Raw genomic sequence first — 21,851 nt, forward strand, 5'->3', positions numbered from 1 at the left:
TAGAAAGGCCAGAGGAAAAATGTACCCTAGTATCAACCCCTCCAAAATAATTTCTAGGCATATTTTATATCTCTGTTGATATTTCTTAAAAACTAGAAGCAAGTTTTATAATGGAACTTCCCAGACTTTGACATTTCATGTTATACTCCAATAATTATAAACTTGCTCTAACCTATCAGGGGGATGGGTGGAGTGGGAAGTGAGGTTGAATAGTGGAAGTGTTCCTCTACTCCAAATGATGAAAATTGGCATGTCATGCTGCTGGCTGAAAAGTTTAGAAGCCTGAACCTTTGAAAATATATTTAATTCTGATAAGGAGGGGAGGCGGCAGAAGATCTTGAATGGCTTCTAGTTGGAGGAAGGAAAGAGAGCAGAAGAGAACTCATAATGCCTTGGCCAAAGGCAGATTACTCAACAGGGTCTTAACCAAAGGTGGAGTGATGCTGAGGTTAAGGTCATAAGCAGGCCATCTCTAACAGCCCATAAAGGAGATGAGTTGAACCCTGAATTATTCTTTAAGTTGAATTGAGTTGAACCCTGAAAGTCTTTGTGACATATTGATGTGCAAGGTACTTAATAAATGTTTAATTGATTATATTGATATAGTGGTAAAGAGATATAATTTTTTGCTCAGCAACTTTGTCTCTGTTAGAATGAAGGGAAGTTTTCATGGGACTTTGTAAAATGTTGATATTGCCTTAGGATTAATGACACTGAAATATATGATTTATCTTTGTGTTTCTTTATTCAGACACAAACACCATGCAACATTGCAAATTGGTTCTATGAAAACCTCATGTTAGATGAAGCAAATTACAAGTTATTTCTTCAGGACCAGTGCCTTAAGTGAGATGGCAAATGGATGGATGCCTAGGGAAGTTAATATTGGGATTTGAATCCTAGTTTGGTTTGGCTAGTCCTTGGTTTCATTACTTTTATGTTGGAATTTGATCAAAACATACTTCTAATTTTTTGTGGCATTGTTATGCAGGGGTATGATAGTATTCATAGAATATTATAGAACATTCATAGAAAATCAAGAAAAATCTCTTTCTCACATTATTTCATATGCTCTTTTTTTCTTGCTTTGAAATGGTAATAATTGCTGCTTTTAGGGACTTCTGTCTGAAGAATAGAAGGGGGTAAGCAAAGGTTTAAATTAAAAGAGAAGCTTCATAATACTGTTGGCTATGGTAGTAGTTTGGGGAGGTCTATTAATCTGTTCCTGTCCTTTTGCTTCTGTCTCTTTTTATAGAGTGGAATGCAAAAAACATTAAGTACTTACTTTATGCTGAGCACTGGGCTAAGCACTGTAGATTTAAACAGAAAATTGAGACAATCTTTGATCTCAAGGACCTCACACTCTAATTGGGTGAGACAACATATAATAGAGGGTTCAGATTTATGGCATGTGGAAAGACCAACTGGTTCCTCTAGAAAAAGTAGCAGGGCAGATACCAGGGTACCTAGGAGCTTAGAGAGCACTGACAAAACAAGTGAACTGATGAGAAATGGGCAGTGGGGGAAATAAGAATGTGTTAGGAGAGAGGTTGATCAGCAACTCCTCTACTGTGGCTTCTGGTACTATTGGTTCATCCTTGTGCTATCCATTAATAGACTGGAATAAGAAAGATGACAGTTTCCTACTCCTTCCGTGGTGGCCAGTGGTATTACTGGGCCTGCTCATCAGTCCTCCTCTTTTGTCGGCCTCCCCTGGACTTAGCCAAAGAGCCCACTCCCCAAAGTAAAACTAACCCAATGGAAAACTAATCTGGGCCTTTCAAACAGTCACATGAAGGTATAGGGCTCACTTTAAGCTTTAAAAGATATTCACCTAGACCATTTCTGAATTATATTATTACAGTCTTATTTTCTAGTGAATTACCAACCCTCCCTCCCAACATACACACATTCTAGGGGAGGTTTCAAGTGAAACTATAGTATGCGAAATACTTTAGTTTAGAAGGGGGAATATTCATACATACTAGGGTTGCCCCTTAATGCATTTCTAGGGGGCTACTAAATCTGTGGAACATACTAGACACCTTCAAAAGAAAAAATCCCACATTACTTACAAAGTTACACTTTTTCTCCATTTCCTAAAACTTTTTTTAGTTCACAGGTTACTCATAGAATTCTTTTAAGTAGGGAGAACTAATTCAGTGAATTTGCAAAATACTGATCAAAATGAACTTTCCCCCTATTTCTTAATTCTGGACAAGATCTTTTCTTTAATAAATGGGATGAGAATCTCAGACTAATAAAAACTCCTGAGGATGGTGACAGGTTAAGATGCAGTTCTTTTGTATTATCCTATCCATTATTTTAGAATGAAAGTTATCAGAGGGTGAATTAAAAGGTTATGCAAGTAAAATGAATCATTTTAAAGCTGTTTGAAAAAGAAACATATAGCTACTGATCTGGATTTAGACTTGAGAAATGCCCTTGGGACCTGGATACTCTTTGTTCATCATTCACAAACGTATAAACTTATGATCTATCTTTTCTCCTTGTAATGTTTTGAACAGATTCCTATTCAAAGGACCGGGGACCTTGGATAGTAAAACCTGTGGCCTCTTCCAGGGGACGTGGTGTTTACTTGATCAACAGTGTAAGTGGAAAGAAAATGGCAAATTTCTCTTCTAGCTATAGGTCTTTATCTCTTCCTGACTTTCTGTTTTAGGGAAGAATATGTCCAGACATTTTTCCTTATTATCTCTTTAGGGTATAAACCTAGTAGTAGTATTGCTGGATCAAAGGGTATGCTTTCTTTTAAAGCCCTTCGAGCATAGTTCCAAATTGCCTTCCAGAATGGTTGGATCAATTCACAACTTCACCAGCAATTCACCTGTGTCCCAATTTTGCCACAACTCCTCCAACATTTATTATTTTCTTTTACCATCATTTTGGCTAATCTGCTAGGTGTGAGGTGGTACCTCAGTGTTGTTTTGACTTGCATTTCTCTAATTATGAGAGATTTAGAACACTTTCATTTATTGATAGTTTTGATATCGTTATCTGAAAATTGCTTATTAATGTCCCTTGACCAAAATTTGTCAATTGGGGAATGACTTGATTTTTTTCTACAATTGACTTAGCTCCTTATAAATTTGAGAAATTAGACCTTTGTGTCAGAGGTTTTTATAAATTTTTTCCCCCAATTTGTTGCTTCCCTTCTAATTTTGATTGCATTGGTTTTGTTTGTACAAAACCTTTTTAATTTAATGTAATCAAAATTATTCATTTTATATTTTGTAATGTTCTCTATCTCTTGCTTGGTCTTAAATTCTTTACTTTCCCATAGATCTGACAGGTAAACTATTCTATGTTCACCTAATTTACTTATAATTTCCCTCTTACTATTTCCCTCTTAATATAAAACTTTTAAGCACCATGTAACCTCTAGCTGCTACTTCATCATCATCATTTGGAAGACGAAACCAAACTGGATAGTCTTTCAAATTGGATTAAAGTTCTAAATTCAAACTAATCTTAGAAATCAAATGCAAAGATAAGATGTCCCATAAATGTTCTTGCTCAGGGGGTTTTAATATGATTTTGTAATGGTATTTGTACAGAAGCAAGGCTGTGTCACTTGAGAGGCCTTTTTTTTTTTTTAAACTTTTACCTCATATCTTAGATAAGTATCAGTTCTGAGGCAGAAGAGTGATAAGGGCTAAGTAATCGAGGTTAAGTGCTTTGCCCAGGGTCACACAGCTAGGAAGTGTCTAAGATCAGATTTGAACCCAGGACCTCCTGTCTCTAGGCCTGGCTTTCTCTCTACTGCCCTTTGAGAGACCCTTTAATCTAGATCTTTATATATGTTATAAAGCCAAATTCATGTCTGTTTTTTTTCTCCTTTTTGGTTCAGATTTGACCTGGCATAAAGACTGCCTCCTTGAGAACTTTTCTTTGGAATAGATGCCAGTGGGTTTAGTGTTGTTTGAATCTCTAAGAAGGCTTTAGTTTAGTCTAAGATGCCAGATTAAATTGCTATTGAAAGTCAAATATGATATCAATTTGTCTTTCATTTTGTTAGGAGTCAAAAAACTGTTTCCATCTCATCTAAGACATTTTTCTTTTCATGAATTCTTTGCCATGGTGAATTGTTTTAAAATCAGCCCAATATAGAAAAATGAAACTTTCCTTGGTCAACCTAAGATGTCTAATGTATGGTTACCTCCCCCGCTTCCCTATTTCTGTCTCTGCCTCTTTCCCTCTATCTTTTTCTTTATCTATCTCTACTCCCTCCCCCATTCTTCCTCTTCAAAAATCCCTCTCATAAAGAGTGCTATACTTTCTGGAAATAAGGTTGATAAAGTATGCAGGGGCCCCAACTCCTTGTTTCAGAGACCCCCTGCATGGATCAAAATGCTTGGCAAGAACATTTATCTCCTTTTCTTCCCACAAAGCTTTGGAATGATTCTCATTCTCTTAGATATTTGGTGTAGGTGCCAGACAAAAGCTTGAGAAGGTGCCAACAGGCACAGAGTTTAGCCTTTAGCTTGAGGTAAAAATGTTCCTGTCCTATCAAAACTTTTGAATTTTATTGCCTTTTTTACCTAACATGGATACTTAAACCTCTTAATATTTTTTTCTTCTATCTATATACAGAATTCTTAATTTTCTGTTCTTTTCTTTACCTGAATCCTTTCCCATGGAATATGTGATCTATTACCCAGTTGCATGAAGTAACTCTTTCCAAGGTTGATGCCTGCTTTCCTTCTAGATTTGAAGGAGGAGGATATGGGAAGGAGGAGAGTGAAAGCTTGGAAGGAGAAATTCATGTGAATATGTGAGAATCTGTGGCAGGAAAAAATGGATTTGAGGCCAGGGGGACAAATGAAGCATCTTGTCCTGCCATTCTATTTGAATCAAGATAAGAATCATTGTTAAGATCTCCTATGAGTCATAATCTGGACATTTCTAAGAACTCACTTTTAAAATTGAAGATGTTTATTAGAATATAGGTAAAAGTAGAAAAGAAAAATACCATTTAATGGAATACTATAGGAAGCCTGGACTCTATTGGAGACTTTTTGATTTATTTTCAAATATGGTTCTCTTGATAATATAAGTATAATTTATTAATTAATGGGAAAAAACTATTAACTTTAGCTCCTTTAGGAATGATAGCTGAGTACCACAATTGTCCAAATCACTATGCTGATATTAATAGAGCTAAGGTATTTTCAGGTTTAGTAATGAATGTGAAAGTGAAATTTACTCATCAATGTCTCATGAGTGAGGAAATGCAGCATTAATATTTTCCTTCAGATTTTAAAGGGCAAGAAGAACCATTAGCTGATAGAGAGCTATTATCCCTGTACTCTATTACTTGTACATATAATTGTTACAGTTTTCTAGTTGGATCTTGTTTATATATCTCTTTGTTGTGTGTTTTTGTGTCTTTTTTTCTAAGTGTTTGTTCTTTCTTCTTACAGTGCTTTCTGAGAATAGAAATTGTATCTTCAGTTTCTTATATATCACCACATATAGCCTAAGCTATATGAATGCTATTGAGTGAATGCTATTGTGTTGTGAAATGATACATGTTCTTTCGTGTTTTCATTTATCAGAAACCACGAGCTGTTGCCTTAAAGTGTAATCAAAAATAGATTTTTCTAATTTCCCTGAGCCCTGGTTTAGAGTGCTATAGTGAAAAATGTAAATTATGGGTTACTGGTCCTAGAATTATGATGAGTAAAATGAAATAAATGGAAACTGGTAAAAAAATATAGACATATTACTATTAAGAATGTAATTTGCCCTGTGCAAAAACTTATGATTTTTGTCTTCTAGAAGCTTGCAATATTATTCCTAAGGTAAATAGACAGAAAATAGATATATAAAGACAATTGAATAGTGAAGAAATACATAAGTAAAATTGATATTATTTATATTAGGTATACATAGTAGAGTAATTAACTGTACATCTCAGGAAATAAGTCAATGATTTTTCTTGGATTAAAGACTTGAATAAATATAATCCCAGGTAGTTAAAACATTGGGGCAGTTATATTCCTATTTTAGTATTTGTTTCTTTCAGTACACATTTATGTTTCTCTCTAGCAAGAGAGATAGAATTATTTAGTTTAAAGTTTGGAACACAAGCTATATAATGTTACTTTGTACTAGGAATTCATCAATTCAATCAATATTAGTTTAGTTTATGGGAGAATCTAATTCATGAGAGTCTGATCAAGAAATGCTAAAGGAACTAATATTGTTGATTCGTTAGATGGTGGTATGGATGAATACTGGACCCAATGAGGTCATAGGGCAAAAGAGAAGAAATGAGAGAATTTTGTGCTGTTGACTTTTATGAAAGCAAATAGAAAATGAGAAAAGATTTCTAGATTCCTTGGCGAATGAACTCTTAATATCAAAATGAAGTACTTATTTTAATCTAAACTATTAATGTAACTTATTATAGGTCACAGATTACTTTTATTTTATAAGCTAAGAGAATGAATTCCAAAGACCAATTTTGTGACTTGTCAAGAAACCAGAAAGTGGCTCTTTTTGTTCAATATACTTTGAATGATCTGGGATTTCATTGATATAGTTACACTGCTTCATGTTGTAATTTGTAATCCATCCATGACTTCTTGTTCTGTGCCTCTTTTTCCCCTGTCTTCCTATAAATCTTGCCTGGGAATCTATCCATTGTTTTGGAAATTCTCTATGTTTTTAGATTTTGAATATATACCAATGGAGTATACAATTGCTCTGTAGATTATATCTTGACTCTTAAATAACTAATTACTTTTTAAATTCTGTTTCTACAATTCTTTGGTTGTATTGGTCCTCTCCAATGTTTCTTTTATGTAATTGTTTGTTGTTAATATATTGTAGCCTACTTGTGATGGCTACATACCTCTCCTTTGCCATTTGGGATTAATTAGCCTCAGATTTAGTTCTTTAGTGACTTTGTTCTCTCAAGACTCAGACTCATAATTCATCACTAATAAAGTATCTTTAAAAAAATGTTATTGACATCATCTTCATTTCCAGAAAGATCTTCCCTTTCTTGGTCCTAATATAAGAGTTTTTCTCCTTCATCTGTTTCCATATGGCACAGTTCCTTTCTACTTTTCATCATGTTAATACCTTACAAGCTGGAAGAGCTTGGATATGGATATAACACTAGGCTCATAGTCAGGATGACCCAAGTTCACATCTGACTTCAGACACTTACCGGCTAAGTGGCTCCAGGCAAGTCAATCTGCCTCCTGGTTTCCTCAATTGTAAAAAGGAGATAATAATTTCCCCAGGTGTTGTGTGTATCAAATGAGATAATTGTGAAGAGCTTACAGTGTCTGGCACATCGTAGGTGCTTAATAAATGCACATCCCCTTTGCTTATCAAAAAGGGAGCCTTATTAAACTACATATGAAAATAAGTTTATTTACTATTCTATCTCACCATTGACCAATTTCTTAAACCAAGCACCTAATCACCTTTACTTCTGTTTTAGCTTCCCTGTCTGTAAACTATATGCAATTATATTTGCCCTTGTCCTTTGATTCCATAGCCACTCTTTCCATCTTCCACATTAGTGGACATTTTACCTAGGCTACCTCTGTTAGTTCTAATCTAATTTATCTTATACATAGTTGTTAGAAAAATCTGCTTCAGACAGTATTTTCATCATCATGATTATAGCTCTTAATTATGTACCTCTTTAGAGATTATTACCAAGTGATTCACATACACAATCTTATTTGATCCTCATAATAGCTCCATGAAGTAGGTGCTATTATACCAGTTTTACAGAAAAGGGAACAGATTTAGAGAGGGTAAATTACTTGTTTTGGGTCATGCAACTAAGAAGTATCTGTGGCAGGATATGACTTTCTGCCTCTGGATACTGTATGCTCTATCCAGTTTGCCACACTGATTTTACAGTAATACACTATTCTAGATTCTAAGTGGCTTGCTTCTACCCATCTTTTTAAATTTTTTGAACTGATGAGGCAAATCTTTCATCCCATGTAGGTCAATAATGTCTGCAACTTTTTGTCTTAGTTTCTTGGGACACTGAAAGATTAAGTTATTTGGAAGGTGAGAACACACAAAACCAGATGTGTTAAAGTTTTCTATCTATGTTCTCTTGTCCATCAATACTTCTCCTATGGTGACATCATCAATTTCCATAAATTTAGTTTTCATCTCTATATTGCTGCTTCTGAAATTTACCCATCTTATACCTATTTTGGAACTTTTGAGTGTTTTTAGTAGTCAGCCAGTCAATAAACATTTATTAAGCATCTACTATGTACTAGGCACTGTGCTGACCTCCAATCTCACATCTCAGATATCTCAGATTGAATCAAGCAAACATCTAAAAATCAACATGTCTGAAATTAAACTCAATGTTTTTCTTTCCAGCCTCCCAGTCACACATCTTAGTTGTCATCCTTAACTCCTTACTACCTTTCACCTTCTATCTAATCTGAATATTGCTTTCACTTCTGCAATATCTCTCCTATAAATTCCCCTTATCCATTTTTTAAACCCTTACTTTTTTGCTTAGAATTAATACTAAATATAATTTCCAAGGCAGAAGAGTAATAAGGTCTAAACCAGTGATGGGCAAACTATTCCCCAGGTGGCAAATCCAGGCTGTAGTTTGCCCATTGCTGCCTTAAGCACTTCCCTAATCACTACGCCCCCACATCCAGATGTAGTGATTAGGGAAGGTAGTGATTAGGGAATCCATTTCCAGGTCCAGAAACCCCCTAATATCTCTTCTGACACTGCCACCACTTTGGTCCTCATTACCTCATTTGCGGATTATTACAATAGCCTGCTGGTGAGACTACTTGCCTCAAGTCTATCCCCACTCCAGTCAGTCCTCTATGCAGCCACTACAGTGATTTTCCTAAAGCATGGGTCTACCATATCGCCCCACCACTCAGTAAATTCCATGGATTCCTATTGCTTCCAAGATCAAATATAAAATCTTCTATTTGGCATTTAAAGTCTTTTATAATATCTCCCTCCTACCTTTACAGTCTTCTTATTGTCTGTCTTCAATCCAGATTTGCTATTCCACGAATAAGACACAACATATTTTGGGTCTGGGCACTTTCTCTGAGTGTCTCCCTTGCCTGGAATGCTTTGTCTAAGTCCCAACTACAATTAAATCTTCTACTGGAAAACTTTCCCAACTTCTCTTAATTCTAGTGCCTTCCCTCTAATATTTCCTATTTATTCTGTATACAGCGTCCTCTGTATGTATTTGTTTTGCATGTTGTCTCCCCCACTGGATTGTGAGTTCCCTGAGGTCAGGGACTGTCTTTTGTCCCTTTTTATATCCCTTGCACTTATCTTATCTTAGTACAGTACTTAGTACAGTACCTGGCACATTAGTAGGCACTGATGATACTTTTATACCTTTCTTTTAATCATTATCACATCCAAATGCTCCCTCTGTATTCAGATCTCTAAATCCACTGGGCTTCCCATATTTCTTTAAATATAGACCTCTCATTAATCCTTAGTTGGTATCTATCTCTACACTAATCAAGTAATCCTGGTCACTATTTCCATTAAATAATTCAGTTTTTGCATGTAAACACAATTTGACAAATGGCTTTTTCCTATTATTTTTCAATCCTTACCCTTCTATATTAGAATCAATACTAAGTATCGGTTCTAAGGCAAAAGAGCAATAAGAGCTAGGCTATTGTCCAGGGTTACACAGCTGGGAAGTATCGGAGGCCAGATTTGAGCCCAGAACATTTTGACCCCAGGCCCAATTCTCAATCCACTGAGCCACCTATCTGCCCTTCTCCTATGTTTCATATCCACATTCTCCTCTTCACCATGTTTTTTTTTTTAAATTTAAACATTTATTAATATTCGTTCCCATCATGGTTACATGATTCATGCTCCCACTTTCCCCCCCATCACCATGTTTTTGATGTCCTTTTTAAGTGATTCATTTCTTAAGAAGCTTTTCCTGACTTTTCCCACTTAGTATCTCTTCAGCATTTTTGGACTGTTTTTTTACTCTTATTTTGTCCTTATAAAGGTGCTGTTTTGTACGCATTTTAACCCTTTAACCAGATTGTAAATTCCTCAAACAGAGGAATCATGATTGGTTTTGTTTCCTTTCATTGTTTTGTATCTTTTTTTATAGCACCTAATACAGATGCTCTATAGATAATGCTCAGTGAATGAATAATAATTTAACAACATATTTATATTGGGCCTTTAGGCTTATAAAGCATTTTCCTCATAGCTGCTTTGAGAAATGTCATAAAAGTATTATCTTCATTTTAAAGATGAGGCTTAGAGCAATTAAATGATTTGTGCATGGTCACATCACTTAGTGGCAGAGTTAATTTTTTAAGCCCTTACTTTCTATCTTAGGGTTAGGCAAATGGAGCTAAATAACTTGCCCAGGGTCATGCAGCTAGGAAATATCTCCGGCTACATTTGAACCCAGGTCCTCTTGACTCCTCTATCCACTGTGTCAACAAGCTCCCCCAGATTTAACATTTAAAACCAGTTTGTTTCCATGTTCTTTTAAAAAAAAATTCACCTTTTCTTTTAAAATTGATACTAAGTATTGGTTCCAGAGCAGAAGAGTGGTAAAGAGTACACAGTTGGAGTTAAGTGACTTGCCCAAGGTCACACATACAAGTCTAAGGCCAGATTTGAATCCAGGACTTCTATCTCCAGGCCTCTATCCACTGAGCTACCTATCTGCTCCCATATTCTTTCTATTTCAGAAAGAAAACCTACCCCCTTTAAAAATTTTTTTAAATTAGTTTAATAAAAGATTGCTCAAGGAAATCTAGCTAGTCAGTGGACTTCCTTTCTGCTCAGATGAGAACATGGTAAAAAATGGGACCCAAGAGGGAGGCATAAGCAAAAGCAGCTAGACAGCGAGGCTGCTAGGCCAGGTGAGCGCTGGGAGAGAAAGAAGTTGGAACTTTCTGGACATGCCAGTATATGCTACCTGTGATGTCACCACTCAGTCCCTCCTCAGGACGTCTTTGGAAAACAGGCATGTAGAAAATGGAATCAGAGACCTCAAGGGGGAATAAATATTCACTATTAAAAGTTCTATAAAGTCCTTGGAGAAGCCAATCATTTAAAAAATAAAGTAGCATTTTAAAATTTACTTTTCACTTAAAATTGGAAGCAAGTTTTTACTTACAGCAATTCTTTATTTCCTTTTTCACTCAACTTTTAATTTAAGGCCATATTTAAGTTTGTATGATAGCTAGCATACATAATGAATTTCTCAGCTACTACCATCTACCAAATTGCAGGGGTGTCCTGAATGTTGGTTCTGGCATTATTTATGCTGATTAAATCACTTAAAACATTCCTTAAAATATTGAAGAAATGTATAAAGCTCTTTGGAGAAGGGGGAAGTGAATAAGCATTTAAGTAACACCTAATATGTGCCAGATACTGTTCTAAAACTCTACACAAATATTAGCCCGTTTGGTCCTCACAACAACCCTGTGAGGTAGGTGCTATTATTATATTATCCCTGTCTCACATTTGAGGAAACCAAGACAAACAGAGATTAAGTGGTTTGCTTAGCCAGTCACACAGATACCAGATGTTTGAGAATGGATCTGAATTCAAATCTTCCTGATTCCAGGTCCAGGGTTCTATCCATTGTACTATGTAGTTGCTTCTTTGGGATATATTATGTGAAATCTATTCTATAAATTTGTTGTTTTGATTGTTATTTGGGCAGTGACAGAGTTTATGGAAAACATATGGGTGGGTTAAAAGAAGACTAGAATTATTTAAAGGTTTTTAATTGTCTTTCTCAAAAGGTCAGGAGCATTGCTTCATATTAGGTTAGGATGCTTCAGCACTTTTGCCCTCTCAATTCTTTCTTTCTACTCTATAGCCAAACCAAATTTCCCTGGAAGAGAACATCCTGGTCTCTCGTTATATCAACAACCCCCTGCTCATAGATGGTAAGTTGTGATTATGCCTTTGACTATATTGGGCTAGATATTGCTAAACCGTCCTTAAGGTCAAGTCTCTTGGTGATTCTAAAATTCTCATGTTCTTCTAAAGAAATCCTTATTGGAGTAGTCGGAAGTTATGGCAAAGTTAGATTTATTCAAAAGGGATGGGGGTGGAGTATTGTCTTTTCCATGCTCTACATGTTTGATTTAGTTTTTAACAGAGCATAATTAGAATTATTTTTTGCTGAAAAGTCAATGTTTCTTCTAGATTTCAAATTTGATGTACGCCTCTATGTGCTTGTGACGTCTTACGATCCTCTTGTCATTTATCTCTATGAAGAGGGGTTGGCTAGGTAAGAGATTTCTTCGGTGATTCTATTAATTTGGTTGGTTAGGGCTATACTGTTCCTTTTTATTATGTTGTTCAGTTCATTAAGATTGAATGAACCCAAATTTTCACATCATAGAAATCAGCTATTCAGATATATGTATATAAGCATGTTTCTTAGCAGTGACTCAGGCTCATTCAATATTTTCACATACTGATAGTTGAAATGAACAACCAAGGCATATGGTCTAAACAGTGGAATTTTCATATGCAAACAAGACTCTTCTTTTTAAATGTAATTGCCAATACCATTGTTTCTGATATTCCTTTTTTTGTTCTATTAATTTTGTTCTATTAATCTATTTTTAACAAATACAAGCTGATTTTTATGATTTTTGCTTTATAATAGAGACCTAAAGAAGTTTTTCCTTCATCCATTTTCTTGGTATTCTAGATATTTTTGCTTTTTAAATGAATTTTATTATTATTTTTTCAAGTTCTACAAAGTATTCATTTGGCAATATCATTGGCATAGCATTAGCAATGTAAATTAACTTTGGTAGTTTTGTCATTTTTATTGTGTTGGCATGACCCAGCCATGAGCACTGAATATTCCTCAAGTTATTTACGTTGTTCTTTATTTCTTTAAGAAGTACTTTGTAATGAAATTGATATAAATCATTTGTGGACTTTGGTAGATTAATTCCAAGATATTTTATACATTTCTTAGTTATTTGGAATGGAATTTCCCTTTCTGTTATTGCTTCTTGATTTTGTCATTATTATTATATAAAAATGCTTTTGGTTTTTGATCCTTTATTTTTGTAGTCTACAATTTTACTGAAGCTGTTGATTCTCAACCTTTGCCGATTCCCTAGTTGTTTTTTTTTGAAATATACCATCATATCAACTGCAAAATAGGAATAGTTTTATCTTCTCTTTAACTATTTTTGGGGTTTTAATTTCTCTTGTGATTGCTGTTGCTGTCTTTTCTAGAAATATATCAAATAATAGTTGGAAGAATGGGCATATTTGCTTTACTCCTATACTTATCAGAAAAAGTTCAAATGAATATTGTATATGATACTTGCTTTTAAGAGAGATACTTTTCATAAGCATAAAGAAGATCTTTCTATGCCTGTATTTTGTAGGGTTTTTAAAAAAGCATAAATGAGTGTTATATTTTGCCAAAGGCCTTTTTTCTGCTTCCATATGGTTTTGAATGTTTTTGTTTTTAATTTGATTAATTTGTTATAGTTTTCCTAATACTGAACCAACCTTTATCCTAATGAATTATTTCTTAGATAAATCACCATGTGACAGGATCCTATTTAAAATTTTTGAATCAATATTCATATTGTCTACAGTTCTCTTTCTGTATTTTATCTTTTCCCACTTTATGTATTAGTATAGAAGGTTTCTAATAGGGTACTTTCTTTTGCAATTTTTGAGAATAATTTGTGTAGTATGGGTACTAATTATTCTTTAAAAGTTCAATAGAATTCTCCTATGAGTCCATCAGGTCCTGTAGTATTTTTCTTTGGTAATATCTTTATAGCTAGTTGTATTTCTTTTTTCTGAGATTGGATTATTTAAGATCTATATTTTATCTCATCAGTTTGGTTGTTGATTTTTGAAGCTCTTCCTCCATTTCTTTTCTGTCATCAGTCTTGTTAGTATATGACTCTCTGTGAAAAATTCCATTCTTTCTATTCTGTTTTTGTTGATTTCACCTTGATTTCACCTTGCTCATTTGCTTTTTAAAAAAATTTTAGGTACTCTTTAAAACATGATTCTAAATTGCTTTGTAGAATAATTCAATTCACAGCACCACCAGCTGTGTGTTGATGTGTTTGTTTTTCCACACCCACTCCAGCATTGATCATTCCCATGTTTTCATATTTATCCATTTTCTTTATGTGAGATAAAACATCAGTAATGTTTTAATTTGCATTTTCTTATTTGTTATTAGTGGTTTGGAACAGTGTTTTACATGGTAGTTAATATTTTACAATTTATCTTTTGAAAATTACATTTGGAGTATACAGTGCCTAACAACACAGGGAAATAATGTAGGATTATAGATTATAGATTTAGAGTTGAAAGGGATTTTAGATGCTATTGAAGCCAATCCTCTCATTTTACAGATGATGAAAGTGAGACAGGAAGAGATTAAATGACTTACCCAGGACTTACACAGAATCTTGAAGGAGGATTCAAATTTAGGGCTTCTTGACTCAAAATCCATTGTACTGCCCATTATGCTATTTAACTACTTGTTCATATCCTCATTTGAACTTTTATCCTTTGGAAATGGTTCTTGTTCTTACCTATTTAAATGTTCTGATTCCTTATGTATCTTTAAGGTTCTATTCAAAGATATTTAATACAGTTTTTTTCCTAGATGTCAGTTTCCATTTTTGTTGTAGCTTATTTTATTTAAATGTAAAAGTTTTTAAATTTCATATTGTTAGAATAATTTATTTCATGTTTGGGAATCTTCTCTTTCCTTTGTCTAAGAATTCTTCCCCTAGCTATATTTGACCTTTTATATTATTGAGTATTTCTTTGGAGAGTATTTTTTAATTGAAAATTTTTATTTAATTTATTAAGTTAGAATATTTTTCCATGGTTACATGAATCATGTTCTTTCCCTTCCCTCCAACTCTCCTCCCTCCCCTGGTAGCCAACACGCAATTCCACTGGGATTTACATGTATGTGTCATTGATCAAGACCTATTTCCATATTATTCATAATTGCACTAGAGTGATCGTTTAGAGTCTACATCCCAAATCATATCCCCATCAACCCGTGTGTTCAAACAGTTGTTTTTCTTCTGTGTTTCCACTCCCACAATTCTTTCTCTGAATGTGGATAGCGTTCTTTCTCATAAGTCCCTCAGAATTTTCCTGGATCATTGCATTGCTGCTAGTAGAGAAGTCCATTACATTGGATTGTACCACAGTGTATCAGTCTCTGTGTACAATGTTCTCCTGGTTCTGTTCCTTTCACTCTGCATCAATTCCTGGAGGTCATTCCAGTTCACATGGAATTCCTCCAGTTCATTATTCCTTTGAGCACAATAGTATTCCATCACCAACAGATACCACAATTTGTTCAGCCATTCCTCAATTGAAGGACATCCCCTCATTTTCCAATTTTTTGCCACCACAAAGAGCGCAGCTATAAATATTTTTGTACAAGTCTTTTTCCCTATATCTCTTTGGGGTACAAACCCAGCAATGGTATTGCTGGGTCAAAGGGCAGACTGTCTTTTAAAGCCCTTTGGGCATAATTATTTGGAGGGTATTTTTAAAAATTAAATTTTATTTTATTTTCAAATAAAGGCCAGCTTTCTTTCCTTTCCACTTCCCATTCTCCCACCCCCAGCTGGGAAGATGGGAGAAAAAACAAACATAAATAGTCAAACAAAACAAAATTTTTCATTGTTCATATTTAAAAAATTTATATTTCATTTCTACACCCTTCACCCCTCTTTCAGGAACTGGACAGCATGTTTCAACATGAGTCATCTTGAATCCTAGTTGGGATAAAGGTCCAGGAAAATAGTATTCCATTACATTTATATACCATAACTTGTTCATGCAGTCTTCAAATTATGAACAACTTCTCAGATTTCCATCCTTTTCCACCTACAAAAAAGCTATAAATATTTTTGTATGGTTCTAGAATTTATATTATTTAGGAATGACCTAATTCCTCTCCTTTTCCTCTTTCACTGTTGAGTTGCATTTCTGTATCAAATGTGTGCGTGTACATGCATGTGCATGCATGCTTTTATTCTTCCTTTTTTTGACCATTCAAATGAAAGTGAGGTTCTAGTGTCTAGTGAGGTTTTGGAATTTGAATAAATGTCTACTTATGCATTTTGTTTATGTGAGATAATTTTCCCTAGCCTTCCTTTCCCGTCCCCTTTTCCTCCAGTATATTCCTCTTCCCTTCTATTTTCATTATTTTCTTCAGATCATCAAGGTATAACAGAACCACTCCCAGGCCGTATCTCTTTGGACTCCCTCTTCTGAACCCTGATGATGATAGGGATCAGAGGGGACACATGTATCATCTCCCCATATTTGAATGTAGGCACTTGTTTAGTCCCTAATCATTGTTCACAATTCATTTGTTTACTTTTTTATGTTTCACTTCACTCCTGTGTTTGTACTTCAAAGTTTCTATATAGTTCAGGTATTTTCATCAGAAATACTTGAAAATCCTTTATTTAATTAAAGATTGATTTTGTAGCATTACACTCAGTTTTGTTGAGTAATTATTGTTGGTTGTCAGTCTGTATTCTTTGTTTTCTGGAATATAATATTAAAAGTTTTCTGTTCCTTTATAATAGAGGCTGCTAAATCATGTGTGATTCTGACTATAGCTCTTCAGTATTTGAATTCTTTCTGGCTCTTTGTAGTATTTTTTCTTTGGAAGCTTTGAATTTTGGCTTTTATTTTCCTAGAAGTTTTTGTTTTGATATTTCTTTCAAGAGGTGATTGATATATCCTCCCACTTTCTATTTTGCTCTCTGGTTCTAAGAGATCTGGACAGTTTTCTTTTAAGCTTTCTTGAAATATAATATCTACATAGTCTAATGACTATTAATTTTTTTCTTATTGATCTGTTTCCCAAGTGAGTTGTTTTTGATATGGGATATCTTTCATTTTTTTCAGTCTTTTGGCTTTGTTTTAATATTTATAATATTTTTTGCCTAATGAAATCCTTGGCTTCTATTTGGCCTATTTGAATTTTCAGGGGGTATGTTGCTTGGGCAAGCTTTTGTACCTCTTCTCTCAAGCTATTAGGTAATCCCCTTTCCAATTCTTTCTTCCATAACTCTCATTTCATTTCCAATTTTTTCCTCAAGTGCTTACATTCCATTTATAAAAATATTTTAAACAAAAAAAATTTTGCTTCATGTAGGAATTGATTTTAATTTTAATTGGGTTTGTGCCTCAGTTGAATTCTTTCTGAGACATTGCTTTTAGATATTTTGGAGCCATTCTCATCTTTTTTAGTATCCTGAACATCCCTGCTACCATCATGACTTTTTAAAAAAATCATAGCTTTTTAATAGTGTTATTCTTTTTTATTTGCCCATTTTCCCAGACTACTTCTTGACTTCAAACTTAGTTAGAACTCTGTGATACTTTTGGAAGGAAAGGCTGGTCTGATCTTATTGCTGCTTTCTTGGAATAGTGAGTATTGTGTTATTAAATAATCTCAGGGACAGGCTAAGGATCTGCAAGCTTTAAGTGTTCCCAAAGTAGTCAGACCCTTGATTGCTGTCCCCTTGTTATGAGCTTTGCAAATTCTGAGCTGGATTTGGGTCCGAGGAAATACCAGGCTTGTTGTTGGACTCTGCTGGAATTGGCCAGTTAGGAAACTCTGTTGTCTTAGAACAGAAGAATGGTAGACTCCCCTTGGGCCCAGTATTTCTACTTTGATTACTCTTCTGCAGGCTAGGCTAGAAATTGGATGTAAGACTCCATTCTGGTTTGGGGTCTGAATCATTTTGCTATTGCTGCTGCTTCTGGTTTCTGAATTTGCTCCTATCTTGAGGTGCTGCCTACAGCTTCCTGACCAGGGAACTCCATGTATAGGCCCCTTCTCAAACTGTCATGGATCTGCAACCTGTGACTATGTAGTAGGCTGCAAACCTGCCAGTTTGAACTTGTCTTTATCTCTGAGATGTCCTCTTACCCCTTGTGCGCAGCCTTTTCCTAGTGCTGGCATGAGCCTTGTGCTGTGTGTTCCTCAGTGCTCAACGGTGTCTCCAGTGTTGGCTGACTTCACTGTCTATCTAACTGTGCTGAGCTGGGATAAACAAGGGACTCAATGGGACTTATTTTGCATTTTCCCACTTGGAATCTGATGCATTTTCTAAGTTTATTAGAAGGAATTTGTGGCTTGGAGGCTCTCAGTGCCCTTCTTATCACTCCACCCTTCCCCTTCGCTCTGCCCTCACAAGGGTATTGTGATATGTGGTATAAGTTGCTAACCTAAACCTAGCTTTTGCCAAACCTGTTTTGCCATTTTTTTTCAGTTATTTTCCAGGTAGTTTGTTGTTGGGCTTATTGAACTCTGGATTATTGCATGTTTCTGATTGATACTTATCTAGCCTATTTCACTGATCTATTTTTCTAATATTTAATAAGAACCTAATGCTGCTTTTGAGATCTGGAAGGACTGTTCTTTCCTTCCTCATTTTCTTCCACATTTCCCTTGGGATCCTTTCTTTTGTTTCTTCAAAGAAGTTTCATCATTTTGTCTCACCTATAATCTAATTGTTTTGTTACTTTAATATAGCACTAAATATGTAAAGTAGTTTGTTTTCATTTTTGTTAATCTGATGACTTGAAGAATTCTATAGATCAGATTCTTTTCATGAAATTGTTTAAATTGTTTCAAGTGAATACATTACTCCTTTGTTCTTTTCCCTTCCAACCCTAATCTTTTCTGTCAGCTGACTTGCCCAAACATTCCTTTTTTAACCGTTAGTTTTTATGTATCAGTTCAGGATTATATAGTGTAGAGGTAGAAAGAAAGCAAACTTGGATTTGGAAGAGATCTGGGTTTGCATTAGAAAGCATTATGACACAGTAGTCAAGAATACTTGGGTTCAGATTTTGGTTGTGTTATATGCATTATTAGTACTTTTTATTAATTTGAAAGGTTTTAATTCATCACTTAAGAAATAAATGTGGCCTTCTATAGATGTGGTTCAAATGGGACTCCAATTCTTAACATAGATAGACCTCTAGAGGAGCATGGTAAAAGTAGAAAGAACACTTGGTTTAGAATCAGAGGATCTGGGTACACACTTAAGTCCTGCTGTTTAGACATAGGTGACTTTAAGCAAGTTATTTGACTTTTCTCATCTGTAAAATGTGAGGAGATTATGATCTCCAAAGTTCTTTCCAGCAGTACTTTTTGGGCCTTTGTCAAAACTCATTTTTAATCTTAGTATTATATCTCCCTTTAACCTCTAGGTGGCACTGGTAGTATTTGCAAAACTATATGTTTCTTGTTAAATTTTGGGGATTTGAGCATTTATGGCACTAGAGTTTACTTGAACTCCCCAGTTTGGGCCTCTCATCGTTTGAAATTTAAGAGAAGTGGAGAACAAAAACTGTGACTATTGAAAAGAAGTCTGGGTTTGGGCTCTTTTATGTAGACCAAGGGTCCTTACCCATTTCTGTGTCATGGACACCTGTTGGCAACCTGGTGAAGTCTATGGACCCCATCTTAAATGTTTTTAAATGGAAAATTTACACAGAATTACAAAGGAAATCAATTATACTGAAATAAAGTTATAAAAATATTTTAAAACATAACTAAGTACACAGATCCCAAGTTAAGAACCCCTGGTGAAGGCAGATGGGTAATTTACCTCAGAACTTAACAAAGAAGAAGCTATATTTTCTGTTCTGTTTTGCAAGTCTATCATATTCCATTGATACTTTGTATAGACAATGCATTTTCCCTGGATTATGTGTTAGGTTTTATTGGGAAAATAATTTTAAAAACATTTTTAATAGTAGTAATAATAGTAGAGAACTGACTAATTTGATGCCACAAGTATTTCCTTATTGAGAGCAACTATAAACTTTTCCTTATTTCAGATAGCTTTGAGTAGATCAAACCGGGTGATATCTGAGATTGCTTATAAAGTTCTAATTCTGAGTTTCTTCATCTGTTGGAGTACTTCCTCTACCATATTTGTTTATTTCTTCACCATATAAACTTTTCCTTTTGTTCAGATATTGTCAGGTCCTGAGAATTTGCAATTTTATAATTTTAGAATCTCTGATCTATAATACAAAATTTGTTCTTTCATATGTATCTCTGCCAATATCATTAGTTTCTGTCACAAACTGTGCTTGGTTGGGGACCAAATAGTAAAATGGTATATTGTTTTTCAAAGATACTATAGAGCAAGAGTTTTTAATCTTTTTGTGCAATATGAATTCCTCAGAATAATGTTTTAAAATGTCTAAAATAAGGAGAAGGAAACAAGCATTTATTAAAAGCCTACTATGTGTATGAAAAGCACTTTATAAATATTATCCTATTTAATCCTCACAAGAACTGTGATTGTTATCCCCATTTTACAGTTAAGTAAACTGTAACAGTGGTTAAGTGAATTACCCAAAGTCACACAGCTAGCAAGTGTCTGAGACTGGATTTGAACTCAGGTCTTCCTTATTCCAGGCCCAGAATTCTCCCTACTGCACCACCTAGCTGCCTCTAAAATATATAGGACTGCAAAAGGAAACAAAAAGGTTAGTGAAAATAAAAGATGCCATTTTTCCTCCCATCCAAGTTTTATTTTGGAGTTTGCATTTTTAACTTGATAATAGAACCTGAACAGCTAGTTTTAAATCTAACTATTCATTTTGGGTTAATGTCCTTAGAAAGCAGGAAAATTTTTTGACTCATTATTTCTGTTTTTTATGTTCAAATGGATCTGTGATCTAGCTCATCCATTTCCCTTCAGTGATACAGTTAATTATTTATTCACACTTGTTCATCCCGTGGGGCTGTTGTTCATGTCCTCCCCAAAGCCTGCCAGGGGCTGCCCATCCAACATGCTAGAGCCCTTCCTTACTTTCTTTCAACATCATAAGGAATGGGGCAGCTTGGTGGCTCTATGGATAGAGAACAAGGCCTGGAGACAAGAAGTCTTGGGTTCAAATCTGGCCTGAGACACATCCTAGCTTTGTGACCCTGGACAAATTACTTAATTGCTTAGCTCTTATCACTCTTCTACATTGGAATTGATAGTATTGATTCTAAGTCAGAAAGTAAGGGTTTAAAAACTAAACATCAAAGGATATCAGTAGAGCATCTGTACTTCTGTCAGTTATTGCTCTTATCAACTGTTCTCTCTTATCATATACTTTCTTGATGTCTTTTACTCCTGTTCTTTGAAGTTCCTCCTTGATTATTATGTGTTGTTGCCTATTCATACATACCATATGTCTGGTTGTTGCCCTCTGTGTGATACCTATCTTTGATTCTTTAGAGGCAATGGTATTCTACTGTACCATGCCATATGGCAATACTGATAAAAACATTAGTATTAAAGAGATACACCTGTGTTTTCACAGGAAGCTTGTGGTCAGCAAAAGAGCTTTGTAATTTCCCAAAAGCCTCCTTTCATCCTTCCTTTCAGCTTTGTGTCCTTCTGTACTGTTAGCCAGGATGTCTGTCTGTCTGTCTGTCTGTCTCTCTCTCTATCAACTATTGATCTATCTCTATCTGACTATCTGTCATATATCTATCCATCTGTATCAATCCAACTGTCCATCTGTCCATCTATCCATCTATCTGTCTGTCTGTCTATCTATCTATCTGTCTGCCCACTCATCTGTCCACCTGCCTTCCTCTCTGCCCACCTGTTCATCTGCCTGTCCATCCATCTGTCTATCCATTCTGTTGGACAAACTACATGGTATCTATCCAAATGCATGTAGAAATTTATCAGTTAAGTGAGTTAGAAAGCATTAAATGCTTACTATGTTTCAGGAAGGGCAGCTAAGTGGCACAG

The 21,851-nt window shown here is 34.9% G+C and overlaps 1 protein-coding gene across 1 annotated transcript in view; it reads left to right on the forward strand.

The window, feature by feature from the left end:
• The window catches only part of TTLL5 (tubulin tyrosine ligase like 5), a 318,095-nt gene that overhangs the window by 41,860 nt on the left and 254,384 nt on the right, over positions 1-21,851 (forward strand). Inside the window, exons 6-8 of the mRNA XM_044664952.1 lie at positions 2,529-2,611; positions 11,891-11,960; positions 12,223-12,307. Of these exons, the coding sequence (XP_044520887.1) occupies positions 2,529-2,611; positions 11,891-11,960; positions 12,223-12,307 (238 nt within the window). The remainder of the gene's footprint in view (positions 1-2,528; positions 2,612-11,890; positions 11,961-12,222; positions 12,308-21,851) is intronic.

This window comes from Gracilinanus agilis, chromosome 2 (assembly GCF_016433145.1).
Source record: "Gracilinanus agilis isolate LMUSP501 chromosome 2, AgileGrace, whole genome shotgun sequence".
Classification (NCBI taxonomy): domain Eukaryota; kingdom Metazoa; phylum Chordata; class Mammalia; order Didelphimorphia; family Didelphidae; genus Gracilinanus; species Gracilinanus agilis.